This window comes from Tachysurus fulvidraco, chromosome 17 (genome assembly GCF_022655615.1).
Source record: "Tachysurus fulvidraco isolate hzauxx_2018 chromosome 17, HZAU_PFXX_2.0, whole genome shotgun sequence".
NCBI lineage: Eukaryota > Metazoa > Chordata > Actinopteri > Siluriformes > Bagridae > Tachysurus > Tachysurus fulvidraco.
In genome coordinates this window covers 22,149,945-22,173,691 of record NC_062534.1, presented here as the reverse complement: position 1 = coordinate 22,173,691, position 23,747 = coordinate 22,149,945, and the positions used below count along the sequence as shown (strand labels likewise).

Sequence of the window (23,747 nt, the reverse complement as noted above, 5' to 3'; positions counted from 1 at the left end):
TTAGATTATATTATTTATCTAAACATAACAGAATATAATTTCACTTTTATCAGTAAAGTGTTTAGAAGGCCACGTTCACACTGCAAGTCTTCATGCTCAATTCGGATATTTTGCTCAGATCTGATTTTTTTTGTTCGGCTGTTCACATTACCATTTAAAATGTGGCCTATATCAGATACCAGTGTGAACTGTTTGCGGTTTCGAACTGACCCGCATGCGCAAACGAACAATAACAATAACGTCACACGCAGCACGCCGTTGCGCTAAAGTTGGCAAGGTTATGGAGGAAGTATTGTGATGTATTCAATGGAAACTTTATGAGCTGGTTCACGTAACCACTTTATATAACACTCTTAACACACACGCGTTACCAGTCACGTTTTCGCCGCCACAAAAAAAAAAAAAAAAAAAAAAAAGGTTTTCGTGACACAAACGTGACTGGTAACGTGTGTGTGTTAAGCAAAAAAAAGTCTTCGCCCGTCGCACAATGGTGACGAATGTCGATGTAGATTGACGTAAACGTCGCATCAAATCCGCCTTGGCTGTTCACACTGCGGCCACATTGGAAAAAATCAGATTTAGGTCTGATTCAGAACCACATTTGGAAGTGGCCCAGATCTGATCTGACTTGAAAAAATCAGATCTGGGCCAGATTTGAGTGTTCACACTACACCTGAAGAAGTCTGACCTGGTCACTTGACCCCAAAAAACCGGATTTGGGCCACTTTTACCTGCAGTGTGAACAGGGCCGAAGAGAACCCGATATGTCTAGCTAAGTCACCTAGCATTATGTCCCCAATCCAATCCAAGTGATAATTCAACAATTTCTAAACATATTTCAAATTACATCAACTCATTTAATTAGCAGGATAGCAAGTGCTATCTCAGTTTATTCAATTAGCAGCAAAGTTACCTCAGCTCATTCAGTTAGCATGAAAGCCTGTTTTAATCTCAGTTCATTCAGCTAGCATGAAAGCCTATTTTTTTTCTAGCTCAGTTCATTCAGATAGTATGATAGCCTTTGTTATCTCAGCTAATTCAGTTGGCATCAAATGCGCTATTATTTCAACACAAAGTTTGCAGGTTGGATGTTTTTCTTTTTTTTCTTTTTTTTTTTTACCTCAGTTGGCATGCCAGCTTTTGTTACCTCAAAGCCTCTGTTACCTCAGCTCATTCAGTTAGCATGATAGCCTTTGTTACCTCAGCTCATTCAGTTAGCATGATAGCCTTTGTTAACTCAGCTCATTCAGTTAGCATGATAGCCTTTGTTAACTCAGCTCATTCAGTTAGCATGATAGCCTTTGTTAACTCAGCTCATTCATTTAGCATGACAGCCTTTGTTACCTCAGCTCATTCAGTTAGCAATAGCTTTTTGTTTTTACCTCAACTCATTCAGCTCGCACCATAGCCTGTGTTACCTCAGCTCATTCAGTTAGCATCACAGCCATCACTACCTCGACTCATTAAGTTCATAGCCTTTGTTAGCACCATATGAATGAATGCTTTTTTACAATAAAATTGCAAAAATAAAAATGTGAAGATTAAAATAAATAAAAAAATAAATAATTAAAAAACAAACAAACAAACAAACAAATAAATAAATAAATAAATAAAAGAAAGCAATATGGGAAAGAAGGTAGATAAGTTAAGCTAGGTTAAAGATGTACTGCCTTTCAGGAAAAGGAACATTTAATAGGTGGTACAGTGAAAAGTCATTTCATACGTAATAACCAAGTTAAACGCTACATGTTCCTCCTCTCAACTACTCAATTCTGAATAATAACTGAGCGATTCTTGCCTTCAAACTTTATTTACTAATAATATTTCTCAGTCATTACACGACACTAAGCTGACACCGAATAATCCGAATAAAGCTGAAACTCAAACAGTTCTCTCAAAACAAAGCCTGTATCATTACTCTACAGGGTATGAGTAAACATTAATGAGCTTTCAAATGACTAAACCCTCCACGGCGTGGGAAACATGATCTGGTCTACTGATTAATCCTATGTGAAGGTCCTTCACTGAGTCTATCATCCAAAACGTCAGATTCACTCAGGTGAAGAGGAATGATGCTGCCAATGCTGCTTACACGGCCTTGATCTACTCAAACCGCCGTCATGCCAAAGGTAAACACAGGACAGGTACTAAACAGAGTAACAAGCATACTTCCTGCTTCCAGAAGTCTTTTAATACTGTGCTTTTTATTTTTCTTTAAAAGTGTTTACAAATATTAAATAAATGAATGTGTTTTTCAGGCTCTGATTAGAAATGTTGTGAAATTCCTATCTTGATATTTATTTATTTAGTTTGTTAGTTATTTAATCGAATAAGCTGATTAACATTTTACAGAATTGTTTTTCCTTCCTGTTCGTTATTTTTGTACACATTAATGCATTCTTAAACTTTTTCTATTCAACATACTGTTTTTCTGGCAGTTTATTAGAAACATCTTCATTGATCACGATACGATATTTTGTCATAACATCCATAATAACCACTAAAAATGAGCTGGTCTGTCTTACGAAAAGCATCTATGAATAATAACATGTACTCAGCGTATCAAGATTATTTAAAGCAAACGTTAATAAGCATTTGTAAGAGACCTGATTGCAGGTCTGAAGCTGAGCAGGAACAGAAAGAGTGCAGCATGATTTGTCAGCCTAATAACGCCTGCATGTCATCACAGCTTAATACGGGAAACGTCAAATGACAAATGCCTTCCAGGCAGCTTAAAACGTTCCGCCCCATGCCGCATCATCCTGCACCGTGTGTGCCCTCACACCGCCCAAGGAAAATCAGTCCGGCATATCGTTCTCCTGGGCTACGTTCTAATCCTGTTTTGACCCTCCCACATCGACCAGGCCTCATCGTTTCCTCTTGGAAGAATCTTGATTGCAATCAACGTCCGTTCCAATACATCACCTGATAAAATGAAAGCTAATTAGATATGTGTTCAGAAAGCTCAAGGATCAAGGAATGTAATGACTTTTGTTGGGGACTTGATATTTGATTTGTTGTTCATCAGGGTAAGATTTTATGTTAGCAAATGGGTGCTAACGGGTGCTAAATCAATTCAGTTCAATTGTATAGCACCTTTAACATATCCCTGCAGACTTGGGTCAAATTGTTTGAGCGAATGTGAAAAAAGTAGCTAAAATTTGACGTACGGAAGGGATAAGAAATATCTTTATTTTTTTTACATTTTTAAAAGTTTGTTGATCAGATAAGCTACTTTTTTGCGTCATTTAAAAAAAAGATTATATAAAGTTACTGAAGTAAGGATAGCTAGCTAGGTAAAGTTTAATGAGTTAGCTAGCAGTAACTGTTTCTATAATATCTAAAAGGAAGCCATGTGAAGGGAAAGCAAATCTGATATTTAGGTAAAAATATATATTAGGTATTAGGTATAAATTATATTAGGTAACTTTTAAACACAAATCGAATTTCAAGCTGAAGTGTTGGTGAAGTTAATTATTTGGCGGTAAATATTTGGCAAAAACATTTATAAGAAGGTATTCTGTCCTTGTGCATTTTTGTATTAAAGTAAATGAACACAATGCAGATTACTTTCACCTAGCATGTGGCTTCATATCAACTCTATAAGGTTTTAGTTGCTTTACAAACATGACAGACAATATGACAAAGAGGCGATCCATGTCATGAGGGCGATTTGAGAAGGGATTGTTAAAGAAAGCACTTAAGTGCGGGGCTAAAGTTGATGCACTGTGTTTTCTTCCTCATGATGGTGATAAGCACATCACTAAGGAGACTAAAGCAGATTCATTCAGGGGAATTTGAAGAAAAGAGGACAGAAAAGCTGCATATTGCATTACATGGATCAGATGCGTCTCTTCCGTGTGCCGAGACAAAGACATTGTCTAATAATGCCTTTTACATCTACATGTTACCACAAAGGTTCGCTACAAGATGTAGCATGCTGTATATGTACAATAGACTGCTTCATTTTGAACTTCTATACAGCACTAGTGAGTGAAACCCTTCTCTCAGCCTGTTCACCTGAAAACCAAGTAAACCATATAAAACCCAGCTCAAATGACACAAGGGTTGGGTTACAGTTACAGCCTGGCAGCTGAGGCCACATAACACTGCTAGTGGGCACTGTGCTGTACCGTGTACTTTACTGTCAATTCAGAGAATGGAAACCTATTTTCTCCTTTAGAGAAACAACATAAAGCACATAAAATTGGCTTCCTAAATCCACTTGAGCCTAAAGCTAGCATACAATGAAGAAAGTGTGGCCTCTGAACCTCTTGGGCCCAGCGAGGAAGGTGTGGCCTCTGTGTCTGCTTGTCCCAGTAAAGTCTGTCAGACCCAATATACTGTAAGCCATGGCCTTTTGCCAATAAAAAGCCTGCCAATCCCCTTGACAGAGGCATGGCCTCTGCTCCTCCAGTCCTAATGAAGAAGGCATTGCTTTTTTACCTTAAGTCCTACTGAAGGAGGTATGGCCTACGGTTTCGAGACGGATATAAATCCGATCGTTCAAACCACCTCAGGAGGTGGTCTGGGACAAATTTCAGATGAAACTGGACAGGTGTAAATGAATGTGGTTGTTCAAGCCACATATGTCAGCGCTATACTCCTCCCAAACGGAAGTACGTCACTCGCAAGTGACTCACGAGTCGTGCATCGCTCCAGAAACAAATATGTTTTCCCACCAGTGCTGGCTTCGATCTTTCACCCAGGCGTCTCGTTGGGTCTTAAAATGCACCAGCGAAAATGCAGCAAACAGTAACTGCTGTTTTTTTTTTCTAGCAACCGCATACACCAAAGCATGTTCCATTTCAATTACCCCGGAAATGAGGTAAAATATATTAGCATTTTGGGCGGGAGTAGAAAGATCAGATCGATACCCGATTCGCCAAGACGAATTTATGTGGCCTAATGTAAATGGAACAGTTTTAACAAATCAGATAGCTATCGAATCAGAGAAAACACACGAAGTGACCAGGTGTAAAAAGGCCCTATCAGTCATGGTGAATGAGGTGTTACCTCTGTGTCTGTCAGTCAAAGCAAAGGTGTGACCAGTAGGTTCTGATACACTTTAACTACAATGCAATTTTCCAAAAAGACCAGTAAATGATACAGTGTACAGACTTCAGTTAAACAAAAAACACAACATGGAATTGCACCACAGATAGTCTGGTAGAATCTATTATTTCTGGAAAGTTATCACATGATAATGATGCTGATACTCTGCAGAAGGCTGCAAAATACAATGAGCTCTCTAGACTTTCTAAGCAATCCCCAAATGTCTCATTGTATGTGTGTGATCATCCTGGATGATCTACAACACTCCAGAAGAGACTTGCTTTGTGTTTGGATGAATCACTTCATTCATATGATCCAACAAATGCAAATCATTTTGGAACAAATAATGCAGGCAAAAGCAAGCATGGGTTTAAAGCTCTAGCACTGCTTATTTTCACAACATTGGCTGTAATATATATGTGTTATTTAATGGTATTTTCTAAGACTAGTGTTAAAAGCAGGGTGAGACCCAGAGTGGGTTCGACTGTGGGCCACCATCGTGCCTATCTCACCCAGGCCAATGTGTTCTGGCAGCTGGGTCAAAGGATGAACTCCTCAGAAAATGTCAATCCTGAGCAGGTATACTGGTGTGTGTGTGTGTGTGTGTGTGTGTGTGTGAGTGTGTGTGAGAGAGAGAGAGAGGGAAAGAGAGAGAGAGAGAGAGAGAGAGAGAGAGAGAGAGATGCCTAAGGAATTGTCATCAGCCTCTTTAACTACTGAACAGTCAGCTATAGACATTTGTTCTGTCGCTTCCTCTAGAAGTCAAATAACAGCTTGTCATGTTACCATCTCCATCTTTAGCCTTTTCTGCTGTATAAAACTCACTTAATCGAACAGGTTTAATTGACTATTACAAAAATGCTGACACAGGAATCTCCTTCCAAAAATGTTTTACAACATTCTTCTTATAGAAAACTCATTGTCCAGATAGACGATAAAGAATTAAAACACTTTAATATAAACCTACGACAAGCCATGTTGGTGTAAATTGATCAATAATTAAAATAATAATAATAATAATAATAATAATAATAATAATAATAATAATAATAATTTAAATGAATCCATGTACATGAATAAATATCAACAGCGCATATTCAATCCAAACTGCTGACTCAACGATTAGCCATAACATTAAAACCACCTGTCTCATTAGCTCTGACCCTTCAAGTCATGGACTCCATGAGACCTCTGAATGTGTGCTGTGGTATCTGGCATCAAGATGTTAGAAACACATCCTTTAAATCCTGTAAGTTATGAGGTGATGTCTCTGTAAATCGGAATTGTTTCTCTAACACAACATGTGATGCATTGTGTGTTCTGAGATCTTTCTATCAGATCCAGCATGAACTTTCTCAGCAATTTGTGTTCCAGTAGCTCTCATGTGGGATCAGAGCAGATGGGCTAGCCTTCACTCCACATCATCAGTGGACCGTCCAATGGAACAGTTGCCATTCCTTTGACCATTTCTGGTAGGTACAAACCATAACCCTAACCCTAACTACTGCATACCAGGAACACTTCAGAAGACATCCTGTTTAGAAGATGCTCTGAACCAGTGGTGTAGATGATGCAAATCTGGCTTTGCTCACATCCTTTCTCCTTAAACCTGCCCATTTTTCCTGCTTCAAACTAGAGGCTGACATTTTTTAGGGATTCCCGTGACCCGCGGGATGGGAAACAAAATCCCTATTAATCATGTGACTGGGACGGGACATGAAAAAATTGTCAGCGGGAGTGGGTGGGACCAAGAATACACAAATATACCTTTGATATAAATAAAAATATAATCTGTTTGCTTTGGTATGGCTGGTTAAATGAATGACATGCTCCACACACCCGTGAGAGTTGGTGGCAGTGATGTATGCCAACCATCAATAATCGTCTTCCCCATGCACTCTCTAGAAGCCGCGAAAATTAAAAATGGAGGCAAACCTGAAACTCACACTGCTACGACTACTTTACTTCTAAAGGCTGACATTTTTTCGGGATTCCCGCGGGTCACGGGAGTGGGAGAGAATGGGAGTCATTCTTCTGGGATTGGGATGGGACGGGATTTTCCCCAGTTTTTTTGCGGGATTGGGATGGGACAGGAGTTTTGTTTTTGGGAGTGGGACGGGAGAGGTTTGAAAACCCACTCCTGTATCACCCTCTACTTCAAACACATCAGCTTTCAGAAACTCTCTCCATTTGCTGCCTAAATATATCCCACCCCTTGACAGGTGTCACCGTGGGAGAGGTGGAGCTGCGGGGTGAAGACAGAGCCCCAGGGTCCGGGGTCGCTACCTGTGTAGCAGGCCTCAGTTGTTGGGTCGTGGTGGCACGGGTTTTAGCTGTTTTACCAGCCATGATATTATGCCCAAGTGGTGAAAAAAAGGCTTTAACACAATATCCTACGGGTGAATATATCAAAAAGGTAATCCAAATTGCGATATAAAATAACAATTACCATAAACTCTGCAGGAGTCTCAAATCACACGTCTTACTCCATTGGCTGCTCAACAGCGCCCCCCGACAGGTGTCACCGTAACGAGATAATCAATGCAATTTACTTCATCTGTCAGTGTTTTTTTTTTTATGTTATGGCTGATCTGATCGGTGTACTGTACATATAGCACGCTGACCTTGACATTCTTTAAAACGTGAAGCTGTAGCCTGTACAAACAAGACTTCACACCAGCTCCCAGTGAGTAACCTAAACCTCATTAGATGAAATAAAAGAGTGCTGTGCTACTGTTAGAAGTTACACTGGGACAGCTGGTTCAGCTAACTAAAATCTCAGAGCGCTTTGGAAACTCTGTGCTGAGTTTGAGAACACTCTTTAAACACACTGTACTGAGCCATTTTTTTGCCTCTGGGCAAACAAGAACGGTTTAAGAGCTTGTCAGTCAGGCCATGAACACACACACACACACAACTAAGTGGGACACACAGCCAAAGGGAAATGTTTCCTTGATTATAAGGCATCATGTTATAAACCCATGTTGAAGGGGTTTTGCCTGATGGGCAGTGACAGGCTGTGCTCATATTCCTGTGTTACATTAAAACAATGATCATTCCTTCTACTCTGTTTGTCTGGAAAGTCGGCGAGTTTCTATAACTCACTGTGCCATCTTTAAATACGAGAAGACTATGAAGGAGTGTCTTTGTTTAAACAGAAAATGAAACGGTTTGCACAATGCTAAACTGGTGAATATACTACTTGCTAGCAATAATCCTCCTGTGTACCACATACAGTACTCACACATCATCCAGGCTGTTCTGGTGAAGGTATATTATTGGCCTATTTTAAGGGTTGCTTCTAGTGTGCAATAATATGGCACTGAAATATGGTTTGTATGTTTCAAATTCTTATTATTGTGTTGAGACACCAACTAGCGGTATGCACAGGGTTCTGGGTTTAAATGAATGAATCAGTAATTGTTTCATGCATCACTCAGTTCTCTTGTAGGTCCTGTAAGCTTCATATCTGAACACCCGCTCCAAACCGCGTGACAGTGAACACTGCCTGGTCCTGTGACGTTTTTTTATTCACTGTCATGATATAAACCCTTGCCTCGTATTTTCAGTGCATTGTGTTGTTTTGGCTGATTTAAAACATCGATCCGATGTCGGATTATTTTCCACAAATTTTAATTAATAGTATGAATTTTAAAATCAAGGGCTGCAACAAGTGTTTTCTTGAAGATGATCCTGGCTTAAAACATGAACTTGGGATCAGATTTTACAATTTTACAGCACACTTCCAGACCACAAATTGTCTTCAAGCCTCTGTTCCTCTAAGACATTATATAATTCATTACAGAAGGTTGCACAGAGATTAGTGAGTCGAGTTATGATGAGAAAGTCAGAATCAGATCAGTATCAGGTATCGGCAGACACTCTGAGCTCTGATACAGCATGGGATCGGATGATACCTAAAATAAAAAAATGCTTGTACACGTTGTTTTAGGGTTCTGAGTGTCTTCCTTCATCTCCAGTTTAAAGAGAAGTTGTTAAATGGGCACAGAGTGTTTTTGAATTTGGCTCTGGGTGACATGTCATCTGGCTTTCTGGGTGACATGTCAGCCCAGAGGCACCGTCAGCCCCAGCACAAAGCACAGAGCGAGGCGAATAAAAACGCCTTTATCTGTTTGGCTGGGCGCGTGATCTTTTATCCAGTGCGACATAGCGACAGATAAAGAAATCATTTAACCTGATTTCCGGACTGAAACATGTAACTTAAACCAAGTAAATGTAATGGAAACAAACTCAAACAAATGAACACATTAACTGCAACAATGTAAATGACACATTTTGAAGAAAAGCTAAATGTTACACTGTGAAAAACACAAACTGTATCTTACACCTTGTAACAAAAAAGCCTTACAACTCGTACCGGTATCTCACTGTAACTAACACAAACCTACAGTAACTTTGTAACAAAATCTAACACAAATTTTCTAACAATCTAACTGTATCTTACTTCCTGTAACCCAATAACAAAATATCTAACACACTACTTCCTGTAACACAAAACATCTAACACAATAACAATATCTTACTTCCTGTAACACAATAACTCAAAATATATAACACACTAACAGTATCTTACTTCCTGTAACACAAAATATCTAACATACTAACAGTATCTTACTTCCTGTAACACAAAATATCTAAAACACTAACCAGTATCTTACTTCCTGTTACACAATAACACAAAATATATATAACACTAACAGTAACTTATTTCCTGTAACACAAAATATACTTGCTGTAACACAATAACACAAAATATTTAACACACTAACAGTATCTTACTTCCTGTAACACAAAATATCTAACACACTAACAGTTTCTTACTTCCTGTAACACAATAACACAAAATATCTAACACACTTAAAATATCTTACTTCCTGTAACACAATAACACAAAATATCTAACACACTTAAAATATCTTACTTCCTGTAACACAATAACACAAAATATCTAACACTAACTGTATCTTACTTCCTGTAACACAAAAGTAAGTAAGATATCTAGAGTAAACGTGGATATGAGATCCAAATGTTTACATCATTAACATAACATTTGAAATCACAGAACTGAGTGTAAACTTCACTCTGAAATGTTTTACGCACTTGTAAAACATTATAGATTGTGAACACGGGCGAGACTGACGTGCAACAGCAGGCCCACAAAATGTAAACAAATCTGTTTCACAGATCATATGTTTTGTTATACCGATGAAAAGTCCTTCAAACATCAGGTTTGTGTGCATCATCAAAGGACTTGAGCTAACAACATGATATGAAACACTTCATCTATTACTTTTGTACTGTATTAAACCTAACTATATAAAAAAAACTGCTGACACATATAACCTCTAAAATTTCTTGCACCTCACTGACTTTTCAAAATCTTAACACACGCCATGTCTTACATTATAAAATCCCCTGTTTGATTATAACACGAGTTTGAGTTTTTTTTAAAGCCACTATAAGCAATTTTGTTAATCTGCACCAAAGGACTCTTCATCCTCAGCTCAGTCCTACGCTTCTCCAAAGCCCCTTCGTCTAAACACACATCCGTTCAATAGTCCCATGATTCAACATGATCAGTATAAACCTTAAAGCTTTTTTGCCCCCAAGGATATTTTTTAAGATTATGCCTACAAATCATCAAGAAAGCATGTGTGTAGGATTTATTTGTTTTCTGTACCTTACAGGGAGCATGGAATCTATCCCAGGGGTCTCGGTGCACAAAATAGGGGACACCCTGGATGGGGAGCCAACCCATCACACTCCGCAGATAATTTACAGATGTTAATTAGCCTATAACGCATGTCTCTGGACTGGAATAGGAAACCCTCGAAGCATGTGGAGAGGATATGTGAAATTCTCAAAGTCCAAATCATTGTGTTGTGTTTTAAACGTACTACCCGCCCACTGAAAGCACCTACACAACTGATATCAGATCAAGACAGGTATCGATGCTACAGCCAAATGTTCAGCTTTAGATTGCAAAGCCTTATAGAGTCAAAACAGACTTTTTTATTCTCTTGTACGTTTTATTTTAGTATTCGGGATCAGAATCTAAAGTCAGCTTACGTTAAATGTCATTTATAAAAATTGCTTACAGACGCTTTAATTCCCAACATATCTTTAACATACTGCACATCAACTGTATGAATCCCTAACCCTAACCACGTCCAGTGTCATGTTAATCTACAGTGTTTAGTGTCTAAACAGCTTCATTTCCCCTCAGTTACACACCATCTCTCTTTGATCACAGTGTATTAAAGCTTCTAATGATTTTAATCCTCTCTTTAGAAAGGCAGGATTATTCATGGGTTTGAATGGAAAAGGCAGGAAGGCTGCTGCAAGTCCAGAAACGACTTCACACATGCAGAAGAGAAATGCAGATCCTACAACAGTGTACATATATATATATAACTACAAATAAACTCCTTTATACATCTGTACCTTAAAATAATCCCCAGATAGGTTTAAGTTTGAATGAAACTCTTACCTGATGGTAAAAAGCTCCACTTTGACAGCTGTGTACAAAAAAAAGAAAAGAAAGAAAGACACCCCGACAGCTAATAGTAGACAGTAGAGTATGAGTTTGTGTTATTGTTGCGCTGGATCGCATCTCTGCACCGCCCCGTATTTATAACCCGGGGACGCGCAGAGCGGCTGTGGAAAGCCATAGGGCTCACAATATCAGAACTTTACATCACCGCCGACCCCCCACCTCCCTTTTTCGATTTACCGGGTGACCGGTAACTTGCCATTCTAAATGGGCTACTTGCACACAGGGTTATTACATCCTTCTTTTTTAAAAGCGCGAGGGTCTTGCATATGCACTGTAGGGCTCTGCTTCTTTACCCACAAGGGTGGACAAATTATAATAATGCAGGTTTAATTTGTATACTTTCTTATAGATCATTTTTGATGAGTTCACACATTTACATCATTTAGCAGACACCATTATCCAGCGCGACTTTGGTTTGAAAGCCAATGTTGACATTTGAAATCACCAAACACTCCCCTAACCCAAATGGGTCCCACCGCTGTTTTGATAGCTCCGCCACACACATACACCAGACAAGTATAACCCAAGTATAACCCAGACAAGTATCATGGCGGAACCTGCTGGGGCAGCTGACCGAGAGTATATTTTAACAATAATTGAACTCGATGAGTAACACTATAGTAATACAAATGTGTTTTTGAAGTACTGTGTGCTGTACGTGAAAGGTTTATCTCGCGGGTTTCATGCAGAAGACATTCAGTTCTCTCCAGTGCTGGAAAGCTGATCCTATATTAACACGTCCTGCTTCTTGCCTTATCGTAAGTCTTTCTTTGCTTTCTTTCTTTGTTTTTCTACGCCATCTCAATGTTAAAACTGCTTTCTGCTAATGTCACACATGCGCACTGGACACTCTCTCCACCCATATTGACAAGACACGCCTCTTTCTGATCATTGGTTACATGTTAGTTTTGTTTTTGTTTTGTTTGGCGGCCCAAACGCAGTTTTCTGAAGCATTTCTCAAACATCGGAGACCCCACCTTTAAGGGCCTTGCTAAGGGACCCAACAGTGGCAGCTTGGTGGACTTGGGATCGAACTCACAACCTTCCGATTGGTAGCAAAACAACTTAACCACTAGGTTACCACATGACCAAACATAAGTGTGAATTAATACATAGAAATGAAACATTTCTTAATAATTAAATTTATTTAATTTATTCGATTATTTATTTATATTTACTTTATTTGATCAATATTTAATTGAGTCAAGGGTTTCGCGTTATATTTTCCAATCTCAAAGTAAAAAAACAAAAACAAAAACCCCTACAAATATACAGCTAAACACTGAAAACTTCACTTGAGATGGGAACACACTATGAATGGGATGCTTGTTTATCACAGGTTAATGTACAGTACACACTCATTTCTAGGAAGGAGGAAACCAGAGATCCTGAAGGAAACCCACATAGACATGCGAGAACATGTAAAATTCATAATAATTATGGACCTTTTGGCTTTCCATTGGCACCTGTTGTGCTTAAAGGGGCGTTTCACAGACACTGTGTCCAAGACTGGTTTATTCTGTCTAGCCTGTTTTTTTGGGCACAGTGCTTGTTAACAGTTGAAGTATCACAGTGTTCAGACATTCAGGCTTAAAGCGTAATTGTGGAGGAATTAATAAAACCCTGTATAGCACTTCACCATATATTCTTCCCTTAAATCCAGCCATTAGGGCACTTCATCATCTTTCAACACATAAAGGAGAACCCTGTATGGCACTTCACCATATATTCTTCCCTTAAATCCAGCCATTAGGGCACTTCATCTTTCCACACATAAAGGAGAACCCTGTATGGCACTTCACCATATATTCTTCCCTTAAATCCAGCCATTAGGGCACTTCATCTTTCCACACATAAAGGAGAACCCTATACGGCATTACACCACACATTCTTATCTTAAATCCAGCCATTAGAGCACTTCATCTTTCCACACATAAAGGAGAACCCTGTATGGCTCTGCACCATATATTCTTCAGTGGAAGGGCAGCTATTAGGGTACTTTATGATGGTGCCTCACACAAGAGAAACATGAACCTTGGCACTACACTGGAAAAGCACCAACTGAGACACTTTATTACCTTTCTGTGCACACAGGAGAACCCTGTATGATTCAAAATTCAATTAGAATTTATTTGTATAGCACTTTTAACATTTGGCATAGTCTCAAAACAAAAGGTTAATATACAGAATCAAATAAAGATTACTATAATACAAAAATTCAAGATTAATATTAGATATATTTCAATTTGTTTGTATTTATTCCCAATCAGCAAGTCTGAGGTGACTCAAGGATGGAACGGCATCACATATTCTAAACTGGGAGACCAGCCATTACATCATCATCCATTTGATCCATCATTATACTTAATTTATTCAAGCTGAGACAGGCAATGAAATTTCAAAATGCTGTTTATTTCTACACATATAATAGAATCAAGTACCTCAGTGTCATAACACTATCAGAAACCTTTTGTCACAACCAGGATGGAAGGAGACAGACCCGTATGCAGGATAGCTTCAAATGAAAGGGGTTTAATAAATAATGGACAAACAGTAAAAGACGATAACTAAAACAATACAAATGGCGACACTTAACAAGGACTAAACGTAACTAAGGATTCGCGGCTCACTTAAATACAAAAGACAATGAGATATGATTAGGAACAGGTGTGGAGACAGGGAGGAGCAGACGAAGGCGGGGCAGACACGTGACGAGGAACGTAAACAAAAGGCACATGGCCAAAAGTCCAGGTCCTGACACCTTTCTATATGAGATTTGAATTAAAATTTACACTATTTTGTAGACGCTTTTATTATCCAAAGCTACTTACAGACATGCTTTTTTGAATACATTGATACGGTTTTATTAAAACGGGAAATGATTCAAATGATTCTCCTGACTTAAGTTACTTTAATGCAGTGGTCCCCAACCCCCGGGCCGTGGACCGGTACCGGTCCGTGGACCAAATGGTACCGGGCCGCCCAAGGAACATTAAATTATTTCCATTTTATTTACTGTGGTGTTTTTTGTCTCGGGTTTGTGTGACTTTCCATGGACGAGAGGTTAACCGGGATCTGAGAGACGTCACCTAAAGCCGCACCAATCCATGCATGCGCAAAATATCATGATATCGGGCCGGGTTTAGGTGACGTCTGGAGCTGAGCGGCTGCAAGCGGCAGTGGTGTTGTAGCTTTGGTGGAGAGAGAAGGTGTGTATCGCTCTTCTCTCTGCTCACGGGTACTTTGTCATGTTTAACATGGTTGGTGTACGTGTATATTGTGTTTGCTCAAATTTAACCCACAAATTAGCAAAAATGAGCACGAAACAGACGTCGTTAGAAAGTTAGAAACTCTGCCGGTGTTCTGGATTAAAGTCATGGCGGAATACCCTGAGATTGTCACCACAGCACTTAAATCCCTATCGCCATTTCCGACATGCTATCTGTGTGAAGCGGGGTTTTCTGCAGTGACGGCAACCGAAACAAAACAATGGACATAAGCAACACAATTCGGGTGTCATTGTCTCCTATTATCCCAGATGGAACCGTCTTGTTGCAAAGAAACAAGCTCAGGGTTCTCATTGATTTTGTAGTGAGTTAAACTAGGCATATTTTAGTGCAATTAAATTAAAATTATTAATTTTAATTTAATTGTATAGCCGCCACCCCCCACCCCCAGCGGGCTGCGGTAAAATGATCAAACACTGACCGGTCGGTGGCGAAAAAAAGGTTGGGGACCACTCCTTTAATGTATGGACATTTTCTCCTTTGTGATGTATATGACTCGCCAGGAGAGGGCAGTGCAGGCTCTGAATGATGAATTGCTGAATAAAATCTCCAGTCTACCTGCAGTTCAGAAAAGCATCTATGCATGTAAATAGGTTCAAATACATATATAGCCCACTTATATCAAAATCCCTATATATAGTCCACTTATATCCAAAATACATACAGTATATAGTCCACTTATATCACATCCTAAAATCTTTTCTTTGCATTAACATTGCCGTCAGCAATTTATTTAGTCCACTGTTTCTTTCCACAAGCCATCAGACTCCTTACTAACTGAAATTAACTGTGCCGAGCACAACACAACAAACACACACGCGCACACACACACACATACACACACACACACACACACACACACACACACACACACACACACACACACACACACAAATTCACAATCAACTATATGGACTGCAATGACCCACACCAAATACACACTCTTCCAATTTTACAACATCCATGTCTACAGCACCATCATATCAAAATGTTTACATGCTGTTTTGCACAATACTTTACAATACCTCATGTAACTGCTGCTATAATACTAACATGTTCATTCCGGTATTTCCACACATGTAATATTGTTTGAACATACAGTATTCACACTGGTCTGTGCTGCTTTTTGTGTATTGTCTTTTGTCCTGTTTTTGTCTTGTCCTGCATTGTTTGCACCAGGTTGCACAAATGCACTTAATGTATCTAGGACTAACTTACTAAGTCCTTAGCTCTGTCTTTGTTCTATGTAGCACCCTGATCCTGAAGAAACTTTGTCTCCTTTCACTGTGTACTGCAACAGTTATATATGGTTGAAATGACAATTAAAGCTTCTTGACTTGACTTGACTCGTCCATCCAACTTTTTCCTGACCCAATCTTCACTTGTCAATCTTCATCACACATTAATTCCATCAGTACACATTAGATCTGTGTCATGAGTGACGTACTACACGCTAGACACTTACACTATGCCCTCTAGTGTCTATTGTAGGAATGTTAGGAGGTTTGTATTTGTAATGTCACTTATTCGATATTAATTCCTTATTTATAAATCTGATGTATGAAAGCAATGCTGCTCACAATCGTGTTGTTATAGTGAATTTTGGCACCGTTACGAGCTCCTGCGACCTCTTGCCTACAGCCAAATGACAGCCGTGCTGATATTTGGTATAATCGCACACATGCTTGTGTGAGGAGTCTTAAATATGGTGCTGATTGGCGAATATGGGGCTGTGGTTGCTCAGCGGTTAAAGTTCTGTGCTAGTGTTGGAAAGATTTATGAATTTAATTCCCAAGCCTGTCACAGATTCAGTGTCTGGGCATTGAGCACAGCTTTTAAGCCTCGTCTGCTCAGCTCAAATGTTTGGACTGTATTCTGTTTCATGCAAACCAGCTTGGATAAAAGTTTCTGCCAAATGAGAGACAAAAAACAAGAAACAGGCTCAAAGCAATACAGAGAAAAAACTGGTAATGTAAATTAGGCATGACAGTTATCATCCTGTGAATGTTGCACAATACTGTTTCACCCTTTACTTCAAATCTGTCTGTGTTGTTATGACCGTCTAGGGGTCAGTCGCAACAGAATGTCTTTATACAGAGACGTTATAATTCACAATCTTTTATTCAAGAGTTGACAAGGAATTTTAGGCTTCAGGAGAGGACAAGGCCAAAATAATAAACAGAACAATCTTACACAAAACACCTCTCTCTTACTAAACCGAAAAATGAAAGAAAATAAAATACATTACTTCTTACCCAACTCCCTCTCACAAAAACAATATAATAAAAGGTTTCCAATTCCAAAATAACTGGCGTCGCTCCCCCTACATACCTTATCACCATGTTTTAGGCAAAAGGTGTATAATTAAATCGGCTGGCTAACAAGTAAAAAAAAAAAAAAGCAGACATGGGTCAGGCATGGGTCAAGCACAAACAAATCAATCAGTTGAAATAATGAACATAAACCAAGACAAAACAAAACGCACAGGCTCAACACACTAGGAACACAAACTTTCTCTCAAAGACGAGACACTCAAAAATGACTGAAATGGGTAAACATTCAGAGAATATAACAGACAAATACACTATGCAATGCAAACAAAGCAACCACAATTTGACGAAAGGCAAAGAGCAAAAAGCACAACAAAGCAGCTCAATCAGAGATCCAGGCAGTCCTTTTGGCTGGAGCAGGTGGAGATGATAACCAATCAGAGCCTTTCTCCTATTAACACTGGAACCGCCTTCCTGAAACACACGACAGGTACAAGAAACACCAGAGGGCAGCACAGAAATAAAACAAAAGACTAGAGGTCATAACAGTGTGATCTCAGAAAAAGACGTTCTCTGAATGTTGTTTAAGTATTCAATGCACAAGAATGGGGTCTTAGCTCAAAAAAGAATGAGACCTAGTTCAGCGATGTAATCAAGATTTATACCGTAGCATGGCCACGTTAATCCCAATGTGGAGCAAGATGTGTTTTTCTAGCCTAGCCTGAAATAACCTTAAGCTACACTGTATTAAATATGTTACCATTATGAATATAAAAAAAAACTCCAATGTTATTCCTCCAATTAATCTTTAAAAGAGTTTTAGCATTGTTTGGTCACCTGTTTGACGTGGTTTGTGGAGCAAGGGAAAAATTAGATTCTATGTTAGCTAGCTAGAAATTGACTCAGAGATGTTGAAGCGAGATTTACCAAGTCTTCCATTCATCATAATTTTGAATTGATGACTTGAGGTGGCCAAATGATTGGGATGCACTTATTTCCAGGGATTTCAGAACATCTTAACAGATATTGCATCATCTTGCAGGCGTGGCCTATTTGATAATCTAACCCTAACCCTAACCCTAACTGTAGTTTTTGGTTGTTTATTTATTTTAGAAAATAGCTTAACTGTAAGATAATAAAGCATAATTGATATAAAATATAAAATCTACCTGTATGACTGTTTTGTCCTTTATTATCTATCATAGGTATGCTCCTTTTTTTTCTGAAAGAGGGCGTTTTTCCAAGACCTCCAGAAACACGCCCATTTTACGTCATGGTAACGAAACCCCTGGAATTTAGTGAGTGCCCCAAATAATTGGCCATGCTTCAGGGTAGGATGCTAAACCCATGCTCTTTCCACATAGCAATGAATCTCTGACTTTATTGCGTTCACGGTGACAGCCTGACCTCGCATCTCTGCGGACATGTACATCCGCTGGTTGACTTTCTGATTAGTCGCTGATTAGTAAACATAAAATCTGAAGGGTAAAATACTGTAGTTGACTATGTAAGACATATATAGAGTTTGCTTCCTTTTAAACTATAAGCTGAATTTAGAATTTATTTTGTAATGGCGGGCCTAATTGTTTAGGTTTTGGAGCCATTGGGACTAATTTTTGTATAAACATAAGCAAAACTTTGCTGTGAAGTAAAACGCTGTGATCTCTGGGATATGCTACTTCGAATCTGTCAGGGATCCCAGAGAATGACAAACAAAGAGCTGTTAAATGTAGGTAGCTCTATTACAGTGGTAGATCCCAGGATTTCTATTCTATATGTCTTCAGTCCACTCAAACAGGATCACAGCAGGTTGCATTAATTCGACCAATTGGTATTGTAATTTACCTCTGCTCACAGAACATTGGCACATCTGATACTGCCTTTCAGACTTGCAGGAATGGTACATCATACAGTTTGTTGGTCCCAAGAACCCATGTTTGAGTTATGTGTGGCTATGTGCTACAAGAGCAGACTTATTACTTATCTAGTCTATGGATGGGGAGCCAGAAGCTCTACATTTTTTGCTCTCAGGCAGGTGCCTTCGACGGGTGGATTGGTGTTAGAAACAAGATGGTGGGAGAAAGAAAAGTTTAGATCTTCTGTGAGTCTGTGTAGTCTCCAAAAACAAGGCACTAAATTGTACCATTGGATGCCATTAGGATTTTACCTTCAAGGATGTGTCTATTGGACTATTATTACGTACAGTATATTACGTATATTTTAGAGGAAGGTGAAAGGAAGGTAATGTAGTGGATCTTTAAAACTTATTTAAATAACTGCAGCCATTCATGTTATATTCTTTGCTTTAAACAGATTTTAATGTTCATTAAACATTCACTTTCTCAGGTAAAAGGTACATACTAAGAATACACGGTAATGGTAGAACCCAGGAGTAGTACAGAGAATGTGATAACTGAGACCAGCTGACTAAATAGAGACTAACAGTGTTGTTTTAATGTAATTTATGTAACTTGTTCACTTCTTCCAAATGGTAGATGGTTTGGTAGCCATCATCCCAAGCATAGATCTGCTTGTCTTGTGGTTGATAGTGCATGCTGGAGTGGCTGGAGTAGCCTTTTGGGAAGTACATCACAGGCAAATCCTCAATCCAGATGGTGTCATGGATATCGAACAGGCACTGGATGCTGGATCGTCCTCCAGAGTGCGAGTTGTAGACAACATACAGGGTGCCGCAGACTATGAAGGCACCTTCAGCATTGTGGCTCTTGCAGGTCGTATCCCATGTGTGCTCCATTGACAGACTTTTGGAGTCCAGCTTGGTGATCACAAGATTCCCGCCAATGTCCGGATCCGCGTGGATGACCCATAATCCCATCTCATCAACAGCGAAGTCAAGGAAAGTGTGAGAGGTGAGTCCATAGGTGGGTATGCGGCCAGCGGTAGGAAGAAGCATGCGGTCAGCCACGGTGCGGTTGACAAGGCTAACCTTCAGCACTTCGTTTTGCGTGTCAGCATTGTGATAGTAGACAAAGCCATCGTAGATGGCGTGGCCTGTTCCCTGCCATGGCCGAGGGAGCTGGATGACTTTGGGTTTGCTGGTTGTATTGGATTCGGTGAAACTCTTCAGTGAACCAAATTGAAGCAGCGTGTTATTTCTGGAGCCGCTAAAGAAATAGATCTTAGAGGAGCCTATGGTTGGGTCTTTTAGCCATGAGCCTACTGCATCTCCTGCCTTCTTGAGGATTTTCTGTGATTTGATGCCAGACAATCTGGTGCTACACTCTGAACGAAGGCAAAAACAGGAGAATAATAATGAAACCATTGAACAATGCCATTTATTTTGTTCTATTACATAATCTTAAATTAAAAACTTTTTAATACTGGAGACATTTTCCATTATCAGTAGTTATCGTGGAGCATCCTTCTAACCTGTCGGAATTAAGAATTCAAAAACGCCGTGTTCTAAACAAATTTAACGTTAATATCATGTTACAATACATTTCTAGTCACCTATATTCTCACATTAGTAACGTTAACTAGAACATTACAACTGTTAAACCTCCTAACTCATCTCTCAGACATACAGTACTCTTGATTTAAGGTATTCTGAAGGATCAGTGAACTACATTAGTTCTAAGGGCATCAACTCAGAGAAGGATATTAGTCTAACGTCGTTTACCTTTTCCCGCTATGATAACTGCTTTCCTCTTGCTTTGGGTTTCTTGAACTTGTTGATCCAGCAGAGAGTCTGAGATCTCGACGCTAGATGTGTCAGGAAGTTTATTGTGCAGGTACTCAACATCTCTTTCAACTCGGTCCACCCGTGTGGCCAGACTTTCCACATAGCCATGAATCTCTGACTTTAGTGCGTTCACGGTGACAGCCTGACCTCGCATCTCTGCGGACATGTCGTACATCCGCTGGTTGACTTTCTGGATGTCTTGATCACATCTTATTAGTCGTTCCTATGTGAAGATTAAATGTAAACATAAAATCTGAAGGGTAAAATACTGTAGTTAACTATGTAAGACATATATAGACTTTGCTTCCTTTTAAACTACTGTATAAGCTGAATTTAGAATTTCTTTTGTAATGGCAGTCCTAATTGTTTAGGTTTTGGAGCCATTGGGACTAATTTATGTATAAACATAAGCAAAACTTTGCTGTGAAGTAAAACGCTGTGATCTTAATAGGGCGGCCATCTTGGACAACGAGAATCATTTTTGTTTTTGGTGCAACTCTTTACAACTTACCTCACATTGCAGGAAACACTACCATAGAGTTAGAAGTGATGCAAAGGATCATTTAGTGTTTTTTAATTTTATATTTAGTTGGTGAACACAGACTATGCATTTTATATTTAAAAAAAATAATTTTGTATTTTTAATGCTAAAAATTTTGCTAGCTACAAACTTGACTACGTTTGAATCAAATGGATGTTTGATTCACCAGAAAATCACCAGAAAATCTTTTTTCCACAAGATTCTTTTGCTAGCTACAAACTTGAGGTTTGATTTTATTCACCAGAAAAGAAAAAAACCCCAGAAAATCACTGATCCCCCCCCCTGTTCTTCAACCATGTACTTTATAAAGATAATATATTTAATTATAAAGCTGGAAATCATTTTATAAAAGAATTTATGCAAAAAGAAAATCTAGATCAGACAACTGATGTAGAACCAAACCAGAATCTTCCTTCCCAACCTCCTTCTTGCTATTCTAGTACATTTTGAGACGATCTGTTCCTCCTCATTACATGTTCTTTATTAATGCTTTATTGCAATGATCCTGTATTATTATTATTATTTTTATTGAAAGTTTCTCATCCATGGCTTGAGAAGTTTGCCAGTTTTCTAATTGTATGACTTGAGGACTTATATTTTCTCATTTTCGTGTGTTTGCTTATGACTCATGCTAAGACTAAATATATTTTCTATTAAATTTAGTGGAAATCTTAGTGGAGTTTTTTTAGCTCCTGTACCTGACAAGCTTCTTCATAAAATATAATATAAACGAGTCATATTGTCAGGACTCAGCCCGGACTTTTGACCATGTGCCGGACCTCCTCTCCGCCTCTGCACACCTGTTCCTCATGTGTTCATTGTCTTGTCTATTTAACTGTGCCGCGTTGCCAATGGCAGGGCGGCATGAGCGTCAGTGTACCATCGTCCTTTGTCCTGTTTAGTCTTTGTCTTCGTTCCTGTTCACTCTCACTCACTCTCACTCATTCTCACTCATTCTCTACTGCTTATCTGAACTACCTCGGGTCACGGGGAGCCTGTGCCTATCTTAGGCGTCATCGGGCATCGAGGCAGGATACACCCTGGACGGAGTGCCAACCCATCACAGGGCACACACACTCTCATTCACTCACACACTCACACTACGGACAATTTTCCAGAGATGCCAATCAACCTACCATGCATGTCTTTGGACCCGGAGGAAACCCACGAGGCACGGGGAGAACATGCAAACTCCACACGCACGAGGCGGAGGTGGGAATCGAACCCCCAACCCTGGAGGTGTGAGGCGAATGTGCTAACCACTAATCCACCGTGCCCCCTTTGTTCCTGTTCAGTGTATAATTATTTATTAAATTAAATATATTTAATATTAAGGTTCCATTAACGAACGTTAATTACTGCATTAGTTCACATTAACAGACTTCAGCATTAATGCGTCATAAATTATAAATAAAATTAGCATGTGCATATTTTAGGTAGCACATAGGTGCATGCACATTAAGATAAAACATCAATACATACATGATTAAGAATTATATAGGATAGCAAAAATCTATAGGATAGCAAAAAAAAAAAAAAAATCTAAAACTTTTAAAACTTGTTCTAAAACAATTAGCCACAAATGTTCATGTTCAACAGTGATTTTTTTTTCTTTACTAAATAATAGCTAGTTTTGGTTTCTTTTGACAAAAAGCTTCAGTTCTTTGCGTAATACTTTCTATAAAACCGTGTGCTGCGTCAGTGAAAAACTCTTACCTCCATTTCCAAGATTCTCCTCTGAAAGTATTCCAACATAAACACGTCCTGAGTCGATCTTTGTGCTCTTAAATCACCCAAGGACAAGAACAGCACTGCTAAGAGATTGAGCAACATCCTGCACATCTGCCAGTAGTGTGTTAAGTCGCTGTTTTCTAAAAGTTAAAAATCTGTAAGGGAAAAAAAAAGTTCTCGGTTCTGGTGAAAATGGCGTCTGTATAAAACGTGTATCGTTGGTTGTTATCCGAAGCGATTCTGGGACTCAGTCTGAACAGTCTTCGGGAAAGGCATGTCCTTGCAGGCTGTTAGTGTATTCAGAGGCGTAATAATCTCCAGATGTCCTGACACGTCCCCAAACAGAAGTGGATCAAAAAATACCATCAGGATCACACGTCTGCTCACTTCTAAAAGTCTTAAGTGTTTCATAAAAAGGAAATTAATTCTCACATTCACCCTCATTTCATTCTTACCCTTAATCTCACTGATATTAATAAGTGATTAGTATCCAGAGTTTTGCTTTTTTTCAGTTATTTATTTTGTTGCTGCAGATAGGAGACAGTGGAAGTATACAGTATACTGGTCGGGGTCACGGTGCAAG

The 23,747-nt window shown here is 39.1% G+C and overlaps 2 protein-coding genes across 12 annotated transcripts in view; both read right to left on the bottom strand.

Moving 5' to 3' along the window:
• The window catches only part of ppfibp2b (PPFIA binding protein 2b), a 79,675-nt gene extending 67,998 nt beyond the window's left edge, over positions 1-11,677 (bottom strand). For 10 of the 11 annotated variants that reach the window (XM_047802348.1, XM_047802351.1, XM_047802354.1 and 7 more), the window contains exon 1: positions 11,567-11,677. The gene's annotated coding sequence lies outside the window, so the exon portion shown is untranslated. The remainder of the gene's footprint in view (positions 1-11,566) is intronic. The other variant, XM_047802349.1, reaches the window with a different exon arrangement.
• A 7,799-nt stretch (positions 11,678-19,476) lies between these two features.
• On the bottom strand, positions 19,477-23,535 carry olfml1 (olfactomedin-like 1). Its single transcript, XM_027135257.2, has 3 exons — positions 23,150-23,535; positions 20,830-21,115; positions 19,477-20,432 (listed from the first exon to the last, which is right to left on the bottom strand). Exons 1-3 carry the CDS (start codon positions 23,273-23,275, stop codon positions 19,642-19,644), a joined length of 1,203 nt encoding a protein of 400 aa, XP_026991058.1. The 5' UTR covers positions 23,276-23,535; the 3' UTR covers positions 19,477-19,641.
• Between the last annotated feature and the right edge of the window lie 212 nt (positions 23,536-23,747).